General features: G+C 38.6%; 1 protein-coding gene across 12 annotated transcripts in view; it reads right to left on the reverse strand.

The window, feature by feature from the left end:
• The window catches only part of CEP112 (centrosomal protein 112), a 397,262-nt gene that overhangs the window by 87,627 nt on the left and 287,178 nt on the right, over positions 1–22,457 (reverse strand). For all 12 annotated transcript variants that reach the window (XM_072746768.1, XM_025999623.2, XM_072746763.1 and 9 more), the window contains one exon: positions 6,011–6,073. In XM_072746768.1, coding sequence (XP_072602869.1) covers positions 6,011–6,073 — 63 coding nt within the window. The remainder of the gene's footprint in view (positions 1–6,010; positions 6,074–22,457) is intronic.

The raw sequence follows: 22,457 nt of genomic DNA on the forward strand, positions 1-22,457 counted from the left end.
GACCCCTGTAGTATCCTCCACATAGGAGAACTGGTTCTCTCCATGCATGGGTATCCTCTAAGAGTTCCCAAGTAATCATGAGCTGAGAACATGTTCTTCCTTGGGGTTGTATGCATCCATTTCCTTCCTAATTCAAAATCTTTTAAAAAGCAGGAAATACGTTTCTTCTTCCAATTAAAAAAAAAAACCCAATATCCTTAGTCCTGGTTAGAATAGAATTCCGTTGGTTGTACAGGAGCAGGGCTCATTGGTGAGGCACTTGGACAAGTTAGTTATCTTCCTTGAAGCTCAATTTTTCCACCTAATATTGGGTGGCAAAACTAGAGTGTGGTATTGTTAAGACAATAAATAGAAACTGTCTGCAGTTTCACAGATGCCAAGTCTTATAGGAATATTAATTGGTACTATGGACATAAATGATAGCATATTTACAATAAAATATGGCGTAGATCTGCTTTTAGAAGTGAGCAAACTCACTGTAACAAAGGTTCACATTTAGGATTTGTAAATCATCACATGTTAAGACCATTGTGAAATAAATGGCAAGATACATAATAGCAGTATGTTAATATTTTTAAAAACAAACTTGAATCTTTTGCTATGAGTGGAGGAATCTATTTACTAAGAATAAAGATGTTTCTCATCTGTTTTCCGAACTTTGATTAAACGTTGTTCCCATTCTGGCATCAATTCAATTAATTTTCATAGCACTTCTATGAAACAGGGAAGGTTAAATTCTTATAGTGAATGTCAAAAACTGAGGCACAGAATAATCAACTCACTCGCAGTCACAGAGCAAGAGGAGCCAGAGATAAGAAAGAGCCAAATTTCCTTGGCCCAACATGAAACTTAAGATTGATATTTTTTAAGAGCATCGAGCCAAATAGTGAAAATAACTTACTATTTCAGTGACTATTGGAGCGTTTCAAGTTAAGTAAACTACAACTTTATAGAAATGGTAAGCTTACTTCTGTCATGTGTTCATTGTGTTTGTGTATGTGCGTGTAAGTACATGGGTGTGTGCGTGTGTGTTTAGTGCAATAAATTGATATATCCACTACCAAAATCATGTCATATGTTTTTAAGGTACAAAGTAATTTTGTTTCTTTAAAAAACAGTAAGATTAGATTGCCCTTTCACTGACTAACTGAAGATAAAAATATTTGTGGGTTCTTCAAGTGACCACAAGGGTATGAAACAGGGATCCCTCCTTTTCAGAAGCTTAATGACAAGAGGACATCAAAAAGAAATAAATGCAGGTTTTGGAAGACTCTATGAGCATGTTCTGAGGAGAATATGTGCCTTTTGTGTGGAAAATGAAACCTTACATTCTTGGGGGAGATAATGAGATTCTTTGGGGGAAGTAATGAGATTATCTTTAGCAAGTTATTCTAAAAACTTATGAAGATGATCTACGGGAGAGAAATACTTCAGGTGAAACATGGTAGTAGCTGAGTAGATAAAGTGGTTGACAGACTGATAGACGAGTTGGATAGAGAGAGGTGGATAAAATGTGGATAATTTTTAAAACCTGAAATGAGATTTAAGATTAAGAAATAATCCTAACTAGATTAACATGTTTTAGGTAAAGAACAAAACTCACTTGGTTGTAGACATAGAGTAAAAGACAATAGACTATATTCACCTTAGCACAGTGCCCATAACTAGCCCTTAATATTTAACTAATGGAACTATAGTGAGAGCATATAAAAATAATAATTACCTGACAAATCATATTGAGATAATCTAGCCTTTTTATAGAATGATATGAAAAGTTTCTGAGAGAAGTCAGAACTCATCTACACAATCATAAACCCCACCAGTTTTGATTGAATCTTAATTAAAAACCATAAAACAAAATGTCACCACTCAACTGAATGTTTACCCTGCATTCGCTTCAGAGAAAGATGTGGATTCAAACATTTCCATGTGATATTAAAAATATTTTGGGGGGGGATCCCTGGGTGGTGCAGCGGTTTAGCACCTGCCTTTGGCCCAGGGCGCGATCCTGGAGACCTGGGATCGAATCCCACATCGGGATCCCGGTGCATGGAGCCTGCTTCTCCCTCTGCCTGTGTCTCTGCCTCTCTCTCTCTCTCTCTGTGTGGCTATCATAAATAAATAAAATTAAAAAAAATAAAATAAAAAAATAAAAAATAAATAAAAATATTTTGGGAAGCAAAAGGAGAGCTATTTCGGGCTGATGCCGTAAGCAACCTAACTCATGAAAGCTATAATGGTTAATTATTGCTAAGCAGTTAACACTTGGCAAAAAATGTTAGTGGTCTTATTAAGTCTTAAAATCAGATTCTGAATAGAGTTTAGGATTTCATATTTAACTCACTTTGATGTTTTAAAGGTTATAGTACAGCTTGAGGTTTTTTTTTTAAGATTTAATTTATTCATTCATGAGACACACACACACACAGAGGAAGAGACACAGGCAGAGGGAGAAGCAGGCTCCAAGCAGGGAGCCCGATGTGGGACTCGATCCCAGGACTCCAGTATACGTTCTGAGCTAAAGGCAGGCACTAAACCACTGAGTCACACAGGGATCCCTAGTTTGAGATTTTTATAAAACTTTAAAATACAAAAGGGCATACTTGGGAAGATTTGGTGGACACTGAAGATCCTCATAAAATAAGTGAAAGAGTGGCTCCTGAGCACATTTTGCATTCTGGGTTGCCACCCTGGAGAATGATATGAAGGTTGCGGGCATGCCGGACACACGCGATACACCCAGGCATAATCTGCATTAGGTATGTGGGAGTAAGTGAGGGCACTGGGTGGTTGGGGTCGGGGGGCGGGCAGCCAGGCTCTACCTGTATTCCATCTCTAGTCTTGTCCACAACTACCTGTATTCTTGCCACATGGCAATATCTTTCTCTGAAAAATGGCCACCAGGTGAGTCAGCTGAATGGGAACAACTGCGCTAACATTGAAAAGGCAAGGTGACCATGTCATATTAAGACAAAAAGAACAAATATATGATTCTGATGGAAATTATATTTGGGAGTGTGCCCAGAGATGATGCACACATTGCCATCAGGATGAACACTGAGAGACCCAGAAGGGGCACAATTCTAGGTATGCCATGGGTTTAGTTTTAATGGTCCATTAGATCTTAAAAGCTTGATAAAATCTTAAAAGATTAAGTAACTTCCTTTAAGGGAGGAAAATATTTAAAATATTTTCCAAATTCAAGCTGATGATCTAGATACCAATGCATTCATTATGAGTGCATTCATCACATTACTTAAAACAAAATTTTTTAAGAGAAAAAAGAGAGGGATTTCATTCTTTCTTTTTTTTTAAGATTTTATTTATTCACGACAGAAACAGAGACAGAGTCAGAGACACAGGCAGAGGGAGAAGCAGGCTCCATGCAGGGAGGCCGATAAGGGACTTGATCCCGGGTCTCCAGGATCACACCCCAGGCTGAAGGCGGTGCTAAACCGCTGGGCCACCAGGGCTGCCCCTCTTTTTTTTTTTTTTTTAAACCTGATAGACAGTTAAGCAACTTTGCTTCTGGCATTGTCCTCAGCTGAGATAGGAGTTAGCGATTCCAGCAAACTATCACTGGAAAACAGAAAAAGTCAGTCTATGGTTCTGTTTGTAATGCTCATTTTCAAATTATCTGTTTCTTTAAACTGACTGGACTGAAGATCAATGTTCCCAAATGTCAGGACACAGATACAAACATACACATCTATTTATGTACATGCAAATATTTACATGTATTTAGAGGTGGGGAAACCAAATATTATCAATGTAAGCTTGTCAGCCCACCCTTTATGAGGAGGATGGACCATCTTTTATTATGTTATTATACTATTTCAAAGATATTTTTTTCTCTTCTGGTGTTGCACTGTCCTTTGATGTATGAAATGATGGCTGTGGGACATGATCGTTGTCACTAATTGGCTTTTCCTCCTCCTCCTCCTCCTCCTGCTTCTTTCACATCTTTACTTGGGACAATATTTAGCAATTCCCTGCCTCTCAAATTTGGGGGGGGGGGGATTTGATCAGTTCTGGAACACCCAAAAATAAATTAAAAATAATTTCTTGCTCCTTCCATATCTTTTTTTATTCTTTGCTCCCTCCTTTCTTGTCTCTATTCCCATTTTAATCCTGCTACCATGCAAGCTAACAGTTATTAAAGTGCTTTGCTGTGTACTAAGCACTCTGTACTAAGCACTTTTTTTTTGCATTACATTACTTAATACTTAAAACTAGCTTCTGAGGTAAGTACTACTCCTTTATTTTACAAATGAGGAAACTGAATTCCAGAGAGTGCAAGTAACTCGCTCAAGGTCATATAAGTAGTAGGGCTGGTATTCAAATTCTGCTGGACTCCAAAGCTCAGGCTTTCTTCCGCATTAACTTACATTTAATTTGCTTTAATATGAACTAATCAGGCTGCTTCACACATTCCTTTAGATAAACTTAAATACTCCTGTTTACACTCTCATTATTTAAGCATTTTTACTAGCTATCTTCTATCTCACTTTCGGTCTGCCTCCCCCATTTAACATAATGCAAAATAGGCAGGACATAAGGGTATGCCAGTTGGGGATTCTTCATGCCTTAGTTTAAACTGGAACTACTGGAGCAATAATATTTCTTCTGATTATAAGAATCTTCTGCAGTGATTAAAAAAGAATATTTCCCCATGTTCCTTCTTCAAAGAAGGTCTGGAATAATGGCAATCAAGACCTAATCATCATCTTTGAAATAAGTACATGTAAGTCTTCACTCAGACAAAGACATTTGGCTTTCCAAATGGGATGTACATTACATGGCATATGCACATTTTAGAAATAATTGTATAACCAAAGACATTTTATGAGAGTATCACCAGAGTTCTGCTATATGAAAAACGAGAGGGACTGAGCCAGGCCAGTGGTGTCAGACTGTGAGCTTCTGTTCTCCAATCTGATCCAGGGGGGGTCCCGGTGTAGTCACTTGCTAACCCATGTGACCTCAGCTCTCTGAGTCTGTTCCCTAAGCCTCAGTTTCCTCAATGGGAAAATGGAGCCAAGAACAGTTCCTAACTGAGAGTTATCATGAATGAACACTGAGTCAAAATGGTTCGTGCCCCATAAAATTCCTGATTTTATTACTGTTACATTGTCGTGTTACTGTTATGACCACTGTGTGGTAACTTATAAAATAGTACATAAATTTCAGTTCATGGCCACATATCACCGTGTATATGCAAAAATACTGTGAAGTGCTGATTTTTAAAGTCATTACATGTGATGCCCACAAAAATGAATGGCTTAACCTCTCCATCGATACAATGAAAATTTGTATTTTTTTATTCTAGAATTACTCCTAAAACGAAGGAATGCTTGGGATTCCCTGAATGATACTTTAGGATATTATTATAACAACTTAGACAGAAAAAGTATTTTAAGCATCACATGTCAAGTTGAGACAAGCATTCAATTATTGGCCTTCTACTAAAACTATGATAGCAACAACATGTAGCAAGATATGAATGCAGGGCCTTATGATTCTTCTTTTCCCCAAAAGAAGTCAACAGTTCAGTGGCTAATTTAACCCAGGACATTTACCATTTTGAATTTTACTTTTAAGCAGTCCTTAGGTACAACTAAATGGAATATTGCAAAAAAGCACAGATGGTATCAAACTGCTTACATCACAAATGTAGGTGTGTATTTCCCGCCCTTGTGAAATATGTTGCAGCCTGGGCTTGTTCAAGCGCACTGGCTGGTTTTACAACATCTGAGTATGTGTGTGTGGGGATGTGTGTATGTTAGTTCAAATGGTTCAATATGCCTAATTAAAAAAATCTTTTCATAAGGCCAAAGTATTAAAAGTATATATTATTTACCCACGTACCCACTGCAAATAGGATAGTAACCCTTAAAGACACTGAAGAGAATGAGGTTTAACTTGAAAGTACAAATGCTTTTTATGTATAGGTTTCTTTTTGGTTTGTTTTGGTTTTGCTTTTTTTTTTTTTTCCTTTCAACATTCTTACCTGTGAAGATTTGGCAAGCTTCTGAGTGTATTCCTTCTCAATCTGCTTCAGCCTGCTGTTGGCCTGAAAAACACACGTACATGAACACACACACACACAGTGACCTGTGAGCTTGGTATCTCTTCCACATGCCTATCACCAGGCAGCTGGGATGGCTGCCAGCTGCACCGCCCTTCTGGGGCAGCCAGAAAACCACAGGGCTTGTCTTTGATCTAACGCCAACTATTCATCACTTAAAAAGCAAAAGCAAAAAAAAAAAAAAAAAAAAAAATCTCTCCTGCCAATTATGAGACAAACACAGACTTCTGTGGAGAGAAAGAGAAATTGAGAAGAAGAGACAGAAATAGACCTAGCAAGAGTGTGAGGGTTCAGAAGGTAAAGTAGGGAATGGCAGAGGAATCAAAGGAGAAGAGAAAGGAAACAAGGGGCAGGGGGGTGGGGGCAGGAGAAACAGGAAAAGGTAAACTTAAACCTCTTCCCCATTGTTGAAAGATGAAAGAACTAGGTGCTCCTGGACAGAGGCAGATAGATTCTGAGACTCACCTAGTGAAGACATGAGCCCCCAGTCTGCCTAACACACAAGAACTATTTTTTTTAAAGTGACAAATGTGTCTACATCAAACCATTTTCATGTCCTGGAAGGAGGGTGGCCTTCCCAGAATCGTCCGCATTACTTAGAACTCGACTATCTCTTCTGCCACTCAAGTTCCCATCCTCCGCACATGACCTGCTTTCCTGCTCTCCGGAAGCTTCTGGGAGCCTCGCTGCATCCTGAGTGCTCGGAAATGGCTCTGCGACACGCCTGGACTGGGCCTTTCTTCTCATTGACTGTGCAAGCGCCAAGTAGGCCCTCCGATCTGAGCTGTGCCCTCTGCTTCTAGAAGAGCTTTGGTCATTACTCTCAAAGTTTCCTCTCTCTGTTCCCAGCGCTCGCTCATTCTCTCTCTCTCTCTCTCTCTCTCTCTCTCTCTCTCGTCTGTCCATCTGTCTGTCTCTGCAGCTATGGCCATTGGGCTGCTCAGGTATACCATCTTTTTTTCTCATTATTTCGATTTTCCATTTCTTTGTCTTTTTGATCTTTCACAGTGAGTTCTCAACTTTTAATTTAAACTTTCTATTGGATCAAAAAAAATATTGCCCTTCTGTTCGTAATTTTGTTGTTGTCGTTCTCTGAGTAGCATCATGGATCCCCTTTTAAAGGTGAGGAAATGGAAGCACAGAGAGGTTAAGTAACTCGCTCAGCACCACACAGCTAGGAAGCAATGGAGCCACTTTTTTTTTTTTTTAAATATTTATTTATATGAGAGACACAAGACAGAGAGAGGCAGAGACATACACAGAGGGAGAAGCAGGCTTCCCGCAGGGAGCCTGATGCAGGACCTCATCCCAGATTCCAGGATCCCACTCTGAGCCAAAGGCAAACACTCAACCACTGAGCCACCCAGGCGTCCCTCAATGGAGCCACTTCAATCCCACACAGTGGAGCACGGAGGCTCCACCAGTAGAGCACATTGCAAACCTCTCTCTGCTGAGGTTATTAGATCCATCTGCACTTAAGATGTATCTGTATGTCCACACACACACACATACAAACATTGCTCTCTAGAGTGCCTGTGTTGTTTCTGAGTTCCTTGCAAATATTTGCTTTGCCAACCAGTTTTGTCTCTGTTTTTCCCTTTAGCAACTTTCCTCAAAACTGTCTGGTGATCTTTTGTATTTAAAGTGAGGCCTCTAAAACAGGCAGGCTTGGGATGCGTGGACATCCTGTCGCAGGGTGTCTTAGAAAGACCTGTACTTTCCCGTGACTGGACATTTGTCTCAGGCCATTTTGCCCAGAGCTGCATCCTCCAGCGCACTTCCTGACAGCAGAGATCTGGCCATCAGTGTTTACAGAAGGGAGTCTACGTGTTCAGATTGACTCTTGCACAATCCCAATTTCATTTTGCCCCCAGCCACACCTGAGTCCCCTCCCTCATTCCATCTCCCCAGAGAGAGAACCAGGGGTGGGGGCAGAGGCAGACATGGAAACCCTAATCCCAGTGGGATGGAATGTGAGGAGAGGCCTATGGGGGTAATTAGGTTATGGGATGGTATCCCCTCATGGGTGGGATTAGCGCCCTTCTAAAAAGCCTTCTTACAGAGCCTCTACAGAGCCTGCCCGCTCCTGCCCTGTGAGGATACAATGGGAAGATGGAGTCTCCAACTCAGAAGAAGGCTTGCACTAGAATTCGATATGCTGGCACCCTGAGCTCAGACTTCTAGCCTCCAGAACTACCAGGGATCAATTTCTGCCCTTGATAAACCTCTCAGGTGATGGCGTTTTGTAATAGAACCTGAGCTAAGACAATAGCTATGTGTTTTATGGATTTCAGTTCAAAAGCAATTCCTGAGAGTCTATTCCATAAATCTCTCTGCATCTATGGCCCCACTGAATACACTGGGGTAGTTTTGTTTTTTTCAGACTAGAGAGGGCATGTGACTATTACTATTGTTTCTCTTAAGCCATCAAACTCTACTCTACCTCTATAATAAAGCACTCTCCATCAGAGAATTAAGGCCACTCGACTTCTTGAGGTTTGTCCTGGTTCGCATTCCACCAATAGTTTCTAAATCACAAAATGCTTGAGAAAATATTTTTTGCCTATTTAATAAACACCTACAGAGCTCTCACCATGTGCTAGGCACTGCTGTAAGTGTTTTTAAAATATTTACTCACTAGAAAGTATAAAAATTACAGTGCCATAAAAATTAAATTATCTTCCCTAAAAAAGTTGGAGGCAGAGATGCTGGTTTGTGCAGGACAGCCTGGGTCAGAATCCCACAAACTCATGTAACTGCCTTTGCAAACCATCTAATTCATTCATCCATTCCAGGCCACTGGGACTAGAGCAGTGAATAAAACAGACAAATATCCCTCCCGACCTTTATGGCAATTCTATCCTAGTGAGTAAATGAAATAACTTACAGAAATGACAACATTATAGATGGTGTAAGTGCTATGGAGAGACTGAAGCAGGGAAGAGATGAGAAGTGATGGAAGGTGGGGGTAGTTTACAGTTTTAAGAATGTGGGAGTTAGGGAAAGCCTCATGGAACAGATATGATATGTGAGTCCAGACCTGTAGGAGATGAAGGAGCCATGGTGGCCTCTAGGGAAAGAGCACTTTGGGCAGAGAGGGGGCCAGTTATAAAAGCCCCGAGGCAGAGGCATGCCTGGCATATTCAAGGCACAGTGAGGGGGTCAGTGTGGTTGGGTCAGTGAGCAAAGTCTTCCTTGGATAAGGGCTGAGAGAGAATGAGGAGCCAGATCCTTCATGGTGTTGTAGGCAACTGTACGGAATGTGGCTTTTAGAATGAGTGAAATGGAGAGTCACTGAAGAAGTTTCAGTACAGGAGTGACATGATTTAACTTAAGTAGTCATTGGATTACTCTAGCTCCTGTTTGGGGCAAGAACCCAGCAGAGAAGCCAGTTGGGAGGCTGTCAAAAATAATGTAGGATATAAAAGAGGATGTGGTGAGAAGTGGTCAGATTCTTTGAAAGATTTGAAAGTAGAGCCAACTGGATACGCTGTATGATAAAAAGAGATAAACCAAAGATGACTTCAAGAATTTTCTCCCAAGCAACTAGAAGAGCGGGGTTGTCATTACCTTACATCAGAAAAACTATGGGTGGAACAGGTTTTTTTTTTGGGGGGGGGGAGATGAAGAGATCGGTTTCAGACACATTAGGCGTAGAGATGCCTATCAGACATCTGTGTTGAGGCGAATATTTGGATATTCAGGTCTGGAGTTTAGGGGAGAGATGTAGGTTCAAAGTATAAATTCAGACATCACCAGTATATAAGTGGTACAGAGAACGAGGCTCCTGGATGAGCTCTCAAGGCACTGAGTGTACATTAAATACTAAGCTCTGAGCCTGCAAATGTCAGAAGGCTGGAGATGAGGACAGAAGCAAACAGAAGTAATGGCCAGAGAGATAAGAAATCAAGATAATATGCAATCCTGAAGCCAAGTGAAGAAAGTGTTTCAAGGGCTATTCCACCTGTGTCAGATGCTACACAGAGAGAGGTCACATGCAATGAGGGCTGAAAAATAAGTACATGGCTTAGCCTGTGGGGGATGTTGATGATTTGAACACAAGCAGTTGCAGTGTCGTACGAAGCTCAAGAGAAGGAGAGGTGGTGGAGCAGACACAGACAAGTTGTTCAGAGTTCGGTCACAAGGGGAAGGAGAGGAATGGGCTGAAAGCTGCAGGGGGAAGTGGGTAAAGAAAGGTCTGACTTGTTTTGTTTGGCTTTTTGTACCATGAGAGAACTAACAGCATGCGTGCAGGCTGATGGGAAAGAGTTGGCAGGAGAGAGGAAAAACTCGGTGCTGCCAGAAATTTGGAGAAGACGTGTTCTTGAGTAAAGGAGAGGGAATAGGATCTAGAGCACAGGCGAGGAGAGGGCCTCGGCTAGGAGTGCGGGGAAGTCACAGTACCAGTGAGAGCAAGCTGTGCTCGCTCTCACCTTCCCCAGGAAGCAGGGGAAAGATTCATAGCAAAGCATGAGGATGGTAGAAGAGACTGGTGGAAGATTCGAGGTGGGAGGGAAGGGTATGGATGGTCAGCTAGGAAAGCAGGAAAGGGAAAGGACCAAGGAATGCAGTATGGGCCTCCAGGAAGCATTGGGACCCACTTCAAATTACTAATGTCAGATTTAAAATGAGGCCAGCTCAGTCGGTCGAATGGCTAACTCTTGATTTTGGCTCAGGTCATGATCTCAGGGTCCTGAGACTGAGTCCCACATAGGGCTCCAGGCTTGGGGGAGAGTCTGCTTGAGATTCTCTCTGTCCCCTCTGCCCCTCCCCCTTCATGTTCTCTCTAAAATAAATAAACAAACAAATAAATAAATACAAATAAAGTGAGGCCAGCTGGTATATATGCGTACCTTTGGAACTTGCCAATAGCTAAATAGAACAGAATCAATATTGTGGAGAATAATAACAGTGACTAAAAAAATAAAATTAATTTATCAACCTTCGAGGTTTTTATTATGTATTTGAATCTAAGTCACAACTACCTGAATTTCTGAACTTCTCAAATAAACCTAAAAAGCTTTGATTTAGGGGCACTTGGCTTAGTTGGTTAAGTCTCCGGCTCTTCATTTTGGTTCAGGTCAGGATCTCAGGGTCATGAGATTGAGCCCCAAGTTGGGCTCTGTGTTCGGTGTGTGGCCTGCTTCAGTCTCTCTTTCCCTTGGCCTCTCTCCTTCCCTCCTCCACCCACATGCTCTCTCCCTCTCCCCCTCTCCCTCCCTCTCCCTCTCTCTCTCTCTCTCAAAAGAAAAAAAAAAAAAGTCTCCGGTCTAGTACGGTTCAAAATTTACAGCTAATTTATCATGCAAACTGTCTCTAAAACATGTCTTGAATAATTTTATTCTCAGGATGGTACTGACTGTACATTTCCATACATTAAATCAAGTTATGGTTATTTTAATCTGAGTCTTATTTTTATAGCTATCATTACTATATAGAAGCAATTTACAAACATCTGCTGCATAGGCAGAATAAATGTAGAATAACATATGAGAGCAAAATCATAATTTTGAAGTGAAAAAGTTTTGTTTTGTCGTGGCTGTTGTTTTAATCTCTGGCTCTTCCTAACTGCTCCCCTTATGGCTGGTCATGCCCTCCACCCTCCACCAAGCACTTAGTTCCCCCTTGCTTTTCTAGGGCCTCTTTTTCAGATCATTCTTCCTTGTTAAAAAGCTGCCAATGTGTTGATTCACTTTCTCTACGTAATTCCCATCAAAATTTTGGGTTCAAACTCTAGTGGAAATAAATAAATTTTTAGAAAGGCGTCAATGGTGCTTAGTCATCCTAATACACCACTTTCTTCTTGCAGGGTACTTTGCGTTATGTCTTCATTCAAAAAGTCTTTCATTTCTTTATTTTCCATTTCTTATAATTGGTGAAAATTCAGGCATTTCTATTTCCAGGAAGGTAAATTTAGAGGAAAATTAGGAGACTCCTCTAGAATACTTATATTTAAGGCAAGCTCAGATCTTATAAAGATAAATTTCCTTAAAGTATAACAGCATTAGTTTCTGAATTAAATATTTGTTTTTAGTATTAAAAAAAAGGATGCTTCCCAGAGTCTTGAAACATAGCCTTAAGCTCAGATTATTATGCAGTATTTCCTACTCAAAAGCTTTGTAGGAATCCATTTGAAGCTTCTTTAAACACTCTGAGTACAGTTATGGCCAGTTGGTGCCAGATGCTAATATATAACTGTGCACTCCCTTAAAAACAAAACATATTCAGAGAATTCATAGAATATATTTATTTGAACATAATTTAAAATATTTAGAGAACTTTCAAACTTGAAATTGTCTATATTTTACCTCAAAATAAAGGTATAAATTTGTGAAGCATAAGAAATATTCATGATTTCTACTTGGGCCATGATGAAGTAACTGGGACCATACTTAATCTGCTATTGTCAACAGCTAGAAAACTGGGCAAAATACAGGGAACTATTTTAGGAATATTGAAAAAGAAGAGATACAGGATTGTGATCCTGTGAAGAAAGGGGAAACAAGTAAGGTTAACCCTCCTAAATCACCCCTGCTCTCTTCCTGGAGGGACATCTCCATCTGAATATAGGCAAGAGAATCAAAGGGCAGCAGAATGGGACTGTGAACTGAGAAGACAAAGACTGGAGTTTGGGAGGCAGTTGGAATTTGTGGGAGCAGAGCACTAGACAGGAGGGAGCTATGGAAAGAACGAGCTCCAGACACTGACATGGGTTCCCTTAGAGTCTGCTGCTGATACTGAGCCACATGTGCATATACAGGGTAAAGTTCTACAAGGACAAGTAAAAAGTGACTGGTGAGATTTAAGATAAACAATATCCAAGTTTATTGAAAGCTGAGGGATATTTGACTTCTGACCTGCCAGAATGAATGGTTCTCATAGAAAATCCAGGAAGGTCACACTAAGTCATGGAGTTAAACTAGCCTTAGAGTCAAGTCAACTTTAAATTGCTCTAACAAAGTTTAAAAATAAGTTTCAAATGGATCAAACTGGTCATTGAGAAGTAAATATTTTCTAAACAAAACTCAATGTTTTTTAAAAGAAGTCAAGAAAATCCAGCATTCAATAATATAAATTTTATAATGCCCAGCATTCAATAAAAGGAGGCATGAGAAGAAGCAGGAATATGGGAGCCATAAGCAGTAGAAAAATTAGCAATAGAGTTCGTCTCAGAAATGACAGAGATGGTGGAATCAGTAGACAAAGACTACTACTATGTTTTTACAATAACATTAAAAGCATACCTAAATATTTAAACAAAAAATAAGCATAATGAGGAGAGAAATGGAAGATATAAGAAAAAAACTTAAATAGCCTAGGGCAGAGCAATATATTATCTGAAAGGAAAATTTCACTGGATGCAATTAACAATAGATTTGGTACAATGGGGGAAAAGATCAGTGAATGTGAAGAAAAAGCGTGTTAAGTATCCAAGTATCCAAATGACTGCTAGAAAGACAAAAGACCAAATTTAATGAATAATCTCAGTAATGTATGAGACCATATCATATCATCTAACAAATGTCTAATTGTATATCAGAAGGAGAAAGGTTTGTGAAAATATTTGATAACACAATAGCTACAGATTTTGCATGATGAAGAAAACTGTAAACCCACCAGTGGAAGAAGACCAAGGAACAAAAAAGATAAACACAAAGAAAACCACATCAAGATAAATCATAATCAAATGGCAAGAATAGAACTAAAGATAACATCTTAAAAGCAGCCAGAGAAGGCAGATGCATTTCAAAGATAAGAATGACTGAGGATTTCTCATCTGAAACTATTCTAGTCAGAAGATAACATAAAGAATCTTTAAAGTGATGAAAGAAAAAAAATCTGTCAATCTAGAATTGTGTATTTAGTAAAAATATCCTTTAAAACTGAAGATAAGCTACAGACATCTTCAAACAAAAATCTGTCACCAGCAGACATGAACCACAGTCAAGGAAGTTGTTCAGGCAGAGTGAAAAAGGTACCAAATGCAAACCTAGACCAACTTAAAGAATAAAGAACACTGTACATAGAAAATAAGTATGTAAATATCAATTATCTTGTTTTCACCTCTTAAAATTTCCTTGAAAGAAAATGTACTTTGAAAAGCAGAAATAATAAGGGCACCTGGGTGGCTCAGTTAATCAGCTGACTCTTGATTTTGGCTCAGGTCATGATCTCAGGGTCCTGGGACTGAGCCCCACATCAGGGTCCAAGGTGGGTGTGGAATCTGGTTGAGACTCCCTCTTCCTCTGCCCCTCACCCCACTCATGTGCTCTTTCTATCTCACCAAAATGAATAAATAAATCCTTTTTTTAAACCAAAAGCAGATATAATAAAAGAGTATTTGGGGCTTTATAATATATGTAGAACCAGGATACAAATAGGAAAATGGAGTTACACTGTTATGAAGGCACTTACATTTTATTATAAACTGGCTTAGGAGTATGTGAAAAGACTAATATAATAAAGATCCATATCCCAAAAAAAAAAGGAAGAAAGAAAAAGGTACATCTACTAAGCCAATAGTAGAAATAAAATGAAATATTAATAAGTACTCAGTGAATTCAATAAAAGGCATGAAAAGAAAAAAGAAAAAAGATGGGACAAATAGAAAACAAATAGCAAAGTAGTAGAATAAAACCCAACAATATCAATAATTATATTAAGTATAAATAGTTTAAAAATCTTAGCTAAATGACAAAGATTGTCAGACTGGATTTAAAAGAAGATGTAACTACATGGTATTTTCAAAATAAACACTACATACTTAAAACATGTTAAAAGTAAAAGGATGAATAAAGATGTACCATTCAAAAAGTAATCCTAAGGGAGGTGGCTATGCTAATATCAAAGTGGATTTGAGAACAAAGAAATTTAGCAGAAAAAAAGAGGAATATTCCAATAATGATAAAAATTTAATTCATAAAAATGAGAGAACAACCCTAATGTGTAGTATCTAATTTCAAGAGCTTCAAAATATACGAGGCAAAGACTAACAGCCCTGAAAGGAGAAATAGACAAATCCACAAATTATAAATGAGGCAATTTCAACCCTCTTCTCTAAAGAATTGATTGAAAGAGTAGACAATTAGTGAAGTAGATGATCTGAAAAATGCTGTCAACCAACCTGACCATTAATCAGGCACCATATTCCTAGTCATACAAAAAATTTTAATAAATTTTTAAAGGATTAAAATCACACACAGTATTTTCTCTGACCATAATGAAATTAAATTAGAAATTCATACTAGAAAAAAAAGAAATCCATACTAGATATGTATCTGATATTCTCAAAATATTCAGAAAACTAACAATGCACCTAATTTTTATGAGCCAAAGAAGAATTTACAAGGACAATTAGAAAATACTTTAAAACAAATAGGGATCCCTGGGTGGCGCAGCGGTTTAGCGCCTGCCTTTGGCCGAGGGCGTGATCCTGGAGACCCTGGATCGAATCCCACATCAGGCTCCCGGTGCATGGAGCCTGCTTCTCCCTCTGCCTATGTCTCTGCCTCTCTCTCTCTCTCTCTCTCTCTCTCTTTGACTATCATAAATAAATAAAAATTAAAAAAAAAACAAATAAAAGTGGAAGCATTGCATTTGTGGAATGCAGCTAAATCAGTGCTTCAGGGAAGTTTTTAGCTTCGAATTATTTTATTAGCAAAGAAGGAAAATCTAAAGTAAGTGATATAAGCTTCCTGTAAAGAAGCCTGAAAATGAATAGCAAATTAAAGACAAAATAAGCAAAAGAAAGAAAAAAATAAATGCCAGGGTATAAATCAATGAAATAGGAAATAAAAACCAATAGAGAAAAATCAGTGAAACCAAAAGCTGGTTCCCTGAGATCAAAAAAATTGATAAACTTCTAGTAGACTGATGAAAAACAACTGAGAGAAGATACAAATTAACCAATATCAGGAAAGAAAGGGGACATCCCTGTCAGATACCACGGACATTAATAGGACAATAGGAAACATGAATAACATTGCCAAACTTTTTGATAATTGACACAAAACATGAAAGTCTCTTTAAGACTTCAAGACTGATACAAGTTACCAAAAGTAAGGCAAGAATAGAAAACTCAAAGAGTCATATATCCCTCAAACTATTAAACAGGCACATGTACACATCTCACACACACACACACACACACACACACACACACACACACACACTACTGTGTGGCCCAATGGCTTCACTAGTGAATTCTATCAAACATCTCTGGAAGAAATCATATCAACTCCACATAAACTCTTCCAGAAGATAGAATGGTAACTTAAGGGAGCAACGTTTCTCTACCAAAACATGGATTCCACCTCTTACCACCAATCAGGAGTCTGATACGCCAATCTCCTTCCCTTTCACAACACCAATATTTTCTTCTACATTGACTCATTTCCATGTGATTCTAAAAGGCTAATTTTACACACACACACACACACACACACACGCACACCCGCCTGCAATCCTGCTATATCCCTGTGATGGTTTTACAAACATTTACTTTGAGTACCTCCTCTGTGTCAGACACTCTTTGTTTACAATGGTAATGGTAATGATTTAATGCAGTTGAGGAGGAGACAAATAAATGAGTAAATAAAATACACCACAAATGTCATAGAAGAGCTATGCACAGGGTGTTATTAGGGGAAAACTATGAGATACCTCACATTGGAGAAGGCTTTTGTAAGGAGATGAATATTAAAGGATAATGATGATGAAGATAATGAGGATGATGATGATAGCAACAACAAAACAACCACCAGTATTTATTTTGCTCTCACTCTACTGACACATATTGTTTAAATGCTTTACACATATTAACAGATTTAACCCTCCCCAAAACTATGTGAGGTAGGCACGATTATTATCCTCATTTAGAGACCTCGAAACCCAGAGAGAGAAAGGTAAAAAGCCTGCTTGAGGTGATCAGCTTGTAATGAAAATGAATCAACCAATTGGAAAAGAAAGAAGAAAATTCCATGGAAGGAGTAATAGGTGAAAAATCCTGCAGGAGCATGGGAAGTGTCAGGCTTGCTTTTCTTCCATCTCAGCCACATTTGTTGGAAAGGCAATCTCTGTCCTTGGTCCCCATTTTCAATCATTAGTTCAGATATATTTGCTGAACAGCTTGGTGACTCCTCATTCTTTATCTTTGGCCTGAATTTGATCCCCTCTCCTCCCCTCCACTCAACTCAGCAATGACCTTCTTATTGTAAAAAGAGGCCATTTTAATAAACATTCAAATTTTTTTATTATAAAAATAAATACAGAGTGTGGTGATAATTGTACAATTCTGTACATTTAAAAATGTGCATTTAAAAAAATGACATAGGCAGAGGGAGAAGCAGGCTTCCCACTGAGCAGGGAGCCCAACTCAGGGCTCAATCCCAGGACCCCAGATCATGACCTGAACCGAAGGCAGATGCTTAAATGACTGAGCCACCCAAGTGCCCCAATAATGCTGTTTTTAAAAAGTAAATACAGGGACGCCTGCGTGGCTCAGTGGTTGAGCATCTGCCTTTGGCTCAGGTTGAGATCCTGGGGTCCTGGGATTGAGTCCTGCATCAGGCTCCCTGCAGGGAACCTTCTCCCTCTGCCTATGTCTCTGCCTCTCTCTCTCTGTGTCTCTCATGAATAAATAAAATCTTTTAAAAAAAGCAAATACACAGTGTAGAATATATAAATCTTCTCTATGTAAATACATAAAAATTATCTAGAATATATATATTCTGTATATGAATGTATAAAAATTATATATAAAATATATAAATATATTTCAAGTTATATTTTAATATATTTAAAAATACATATTAATTGATAATGTACAGTACATATTCAATACTATATTTTAATAATGTACATATTAATATTTTAACATTTAGTAATATATTTTGAATAATAGTTCTAATATGTGAGCTATATATGTATATAACACACATATAAGATTTCCTGTAACCTATCATCCAGAGTAACAGTGTTGACATCTCAGTGATTTTTACATAGGACATACTTGCAGGTACTAGGATATTTCTGAAGTCCTAAACCTGGTATTCTCTTCCATTCCCCAACACATCCCAGTTTGGCATGCTACCTTTACTACCTCCCAGGAAGGATGACACAGCAGAAGTAGAGAAAAAACAAAGGAGGCAGTTTTTGGCTTTTGACTCTAACCTGGGCCAGTGGCACTCAACTTGGGGCACAGAAGTCTGTCGGTCACAGTGGGTTTTACTCAGTCTGCTTCCCCTACTGCTTCTCTACTCCAGACTAAAAATGATTCTGTAGCCTGGGAGCAGGAGACACGGTATGAAGTGAAGGGGAGTCTGTTCTTGAAGAAAGGCCTTGTTTCGTGTCCTATACACCCCCCCTCCCCCCGCATAGAGATAGGGCTACTCTAATTGCAGAGGGGCCTCTGCTCGCATGCCAGATAGAGGCCAGAGCTACAGGACCTTGAGTTCTCAGCCACACTGGCACATATACTGGAGCCATAGCAGAACTGGGCTGTGTGGCATGTGTGTCTACGCAGGCCAGCAAGACTGCTGTGCTGTTTCCTCTCCCTGACACAAGGCAGGGCGGATATAAAACCTCCTGGGTATCTGAGATGGGATGTAACAAGGAGAATGCAAGGCCTAAGGGGCTTTCAAAGAGGAAGGAGGAGTTACAGAGAAGTGACCCAAATCATCTGACTACCAAAGATCCATGGGGGCAGCAGATATATCAGTAAATGTCGATGTGGACAGGTCATACTGGGACCAGAGGGCCCTGTGCCTCATCCACCACACCATAGCATGATGGAGCCCTTGCGCTCACATGTTATCCTGGGCAAGGAGGAGAACGAGATCTAAGGCAACTAAGGACAAGTACCAACCATTGGCTATTCAGCCACATGATGACTCAAAACAGAGATTGAGATTACATCAAAATAGGCACATCTGAGTTCATGACCTGAGATTTATGTCCATTTCAGGTATATGACTATTAAGGGCTGGGATGAGATTTTGGTGGCATCTGGCTCAGATCCTCTTGCCATCATGCCTCCTCTCTAGAAAGGAGATGTCCATGAGAGGAATGGTAGTAATTCAAGAGATAAAGGACAACCTGGTTCCGTGCCTGATACCTCTAAGTTGGTGAGTGTGTCAGAGTGTGAGGCCTAGACCCCCTCCTTCCAAGCTTGAATTAACATTTGACCTGCAGATGTCAATGCTCCATACTTAGTGACTCTTCAGTCATAATTCCTTTCTAAAAAACTGATAAAATTAAAAAAAAACTGATAAAATCATTTTATGCAGTTGTTTTACCCAGAACCAGAATCAAGTAATTAGGAACTTCAAGTGTTTTGTTTTTGTCACTGCCTAACTATTTTGTAAGAATTCCAGGGAGAAGCCACATCCTCTATAAAGGAAGAAAGAAACCAGACAGTTTTGGAAAAGGACTGTTATTATCAATATTACCATATCTTGAGTTCTTAGTAAATATCGGCAGATCCATTCTCAAAAAAGTGCCCATATTCCTGAATCTGGCTCTAATTCTGAACACGCCCAATTAGTATTGAATACATTCTCTGTCTACATTAAATAATGTGCATTTAATGACAGATAACCTATAGAATAACATGGGACAGTTGATTTTCTGCCGTCACTGTAATTCAGAAGGACTAATTTTCTTGCCATTGCAACATAGGTATTTATGTGGCTAACACCCATAAATGATCACATAAGATTTACATGAATTTCCACCCCACTCACTGAATAAGAAAGCAAACTGTGAAACAAGCTTATGGAAATAGTTAAAGAATTAAGATCTAATCATATTTCAAAAGCTCACCCTCAGAGGAATGCTCTGAAGCAGAGGCCACAGAAACTGAAACTCATTTATTACTTGGGCAGAAACACAAACTTTAAGAGAATGAAGGAGAAAAAAAAACTTTACTTTGCTCTAGGGAAGAAGCAACTATTCTCTGATGTGCAAAAAAGAATTTATCATCAAAGACCAAATGTAAATGGGGCCAATTAATTTTTTTAAGAATCTCTACCTTCTATAATATTTTTATGCCTTTGTTACTGTTATGCTTTACACCGAAATCTAAGGTTGCATGATTTGACAAAAGTTAAAGAAAAATGACTATTATATATATAACAAATTTTAACATACATAATATATATTTTAAATTCACTTAATATATTTACATCTGAGTGGCACATTTGTTGGTATAGTACTTTTAGGAAGCAGAATGAAGATCTATCTCAAATATATGACTTTAGACATTGAAACACAGTGATAATGACTAAATGATGTTAATTGAATTGTTGGTCAAGTAATAAATTATTTCAAATAAGCTTTGAATCTGGGAGTTAGAAGTCCTGATTTGTCATACTCATAAATCCCATTATTATTTTGCTTATTGTTTTGGAAATTTTTCTACTTTTTGGCTCATTTGTATAAGAAAAAAAGAATATAATGGATATTAATTGGAAAGCTTATGAAATAATACATTTACAGGAAGTTGCTATGTTAGATTCATAGGCAGTTCAATATAAATCACAATACTTAACAAAATCTCTATTTTCTTTACTGGATAATTTGGAAGTTTGGAATAGATGTTCAAGAACATTCTTAAATGCAGTCATTGGATCTTCCTAATTAAAGATGAGTTAGAGCTTATCCAGCTTTCCAGGGTTATCTATATTGAGATAGAATTACCATACCAATTTATTTTGAACATTATTTTTAAATAAATTGGTTATTTATGGTAAAAATTGGTAAAAATTTATGGTAATTCTATCTCAATATAGTTGACAACAATGAGTATTGTGCCTATATAAAACATATCCCAGGGCACCTAGATGGCTCAGTTGGTTAAGCTAAGTATCTGCCGTCAGCTTAGGTCACGATCTCAGGGTCCTGGCTCTTCACTCAGCAAGGAGTCTGCTTCTTCCTCTCCCTCTGTCCCTCCCCTCACTCATGCTCTCTCTCCCTTTCTCTCTCAAATAAAATCTTAAAAAAAACCCCAAACATGTCTTATCCTCCACTCCGTCTGCACACATAAGGTCTTCAGTTGGTTTTGTTGCTATGTAGGTGAATTTCCCATCACCCAGACCCTCAAAGCTACTTCAAAAACCATCTTTTCATCAACTCAAGTTACTTTGATTGACTGACTATTCCAACAACTGTTGCCAAACAGTAAGCAGTAGAGCATGGTGGTTAAGAGCACAAGCTTTGAAGTTAAACCAACCTGGGTGGTGTGACCATGGGCAAATTATTGAACTTTCCTGGGCATTATTTTATAATGTTCAGATAAAGTGGACAATAAAGATTAAACAGGACTGAGGTTTAGCAACATAGGAATGGTGGAAGTTCAAGATGGCAAGGGATCAGAGAGTGGTGAGTAAGCACTGGAATGAGGATAAAGACCAGGTTCTTTATGCGTGAGGGAACGGGAAAAATAAAAGGTAAGGCAACAGTGATCAAAAGGAGAACCTGATGGGCTGAGATCTTGGAGGTGAACTAGTTGAGTAATGTTGAGGTCTAACGCATGTCTGAATTTTTTGATGGATAAAGTGGAAACAAGACAGAAGTTACTTTATGAGAGAGCTGAGCATACAAAACTGTAGGATCAGGCTATTAGAAAAGTCAGCTGTCAAAATCAGTCTTTTGCAGTCAATTCTTGCTACTGTTGTTCATTCTTTTACTTTGGGTCCTTGAAAATAACTGCTTGTTTCAGATTCTTTACTGGGGAAGCAATTTTTTTCCTGACATGTCCTAAAAAATGGGGTGCTTTGCTGCTTTTGACACTAATAATTTTTATTTGTAACTCTTTAAATTTTATAATTGACAAATACAAAAGAATATTCTGCACATTTATGAAAGATGATAAAGAACCCTCCTAAAACAACCATACCACTTAACATCTAGCTTTTGCAAACACCAGTGATTCCTCCCACCCTACTGTATCCTCTAAATTCCTCCCGAGTATTAACCACTACCCTAAATTTTATTTATTGCCTTGCTTTAAAATACTATATATGGAAGTATCTCTAGCATAATGGTCTTACTATTTTTTTTGCCTTTTACAAACATAATCATGCTTTGTGTAATTTCCTGAAACTTGCTGTTTCTCACGTGTTTTTCTTTTAAATTCATTCATGATGTTCCATTTGAAGCTGTATTTCCTTCATGGTCACTGCTTTAGAATATTCAATTGTGTGAACAGATCAAAATCATTCTTTCTTGGTAACAGGCATGTGCGCTTTTCGTTTTTTCTTCCATGAACTATGCTGATATGAGCATTCCTGTACATGTCTTCTGGTGCATATTTGTGAGTTCCTAAGGCATATGCTAAGGAGCTGAATTGATGGTTCATAAATCAAATGTT

Source organism: Vulpes vulpes, chromosome 2, assembly GCF_048418805.1.
Source record: "Vulpes vulpes isolate BD-2025 chromosome 2, VulVul3, whole genome shotgun sequence".
NCBI classification, from domain to species: Eukaryota; Metazoa; Chordata; class Mammalia; order Carnivora; family Canidae; genus Vulpes; species Vulpes vulpes.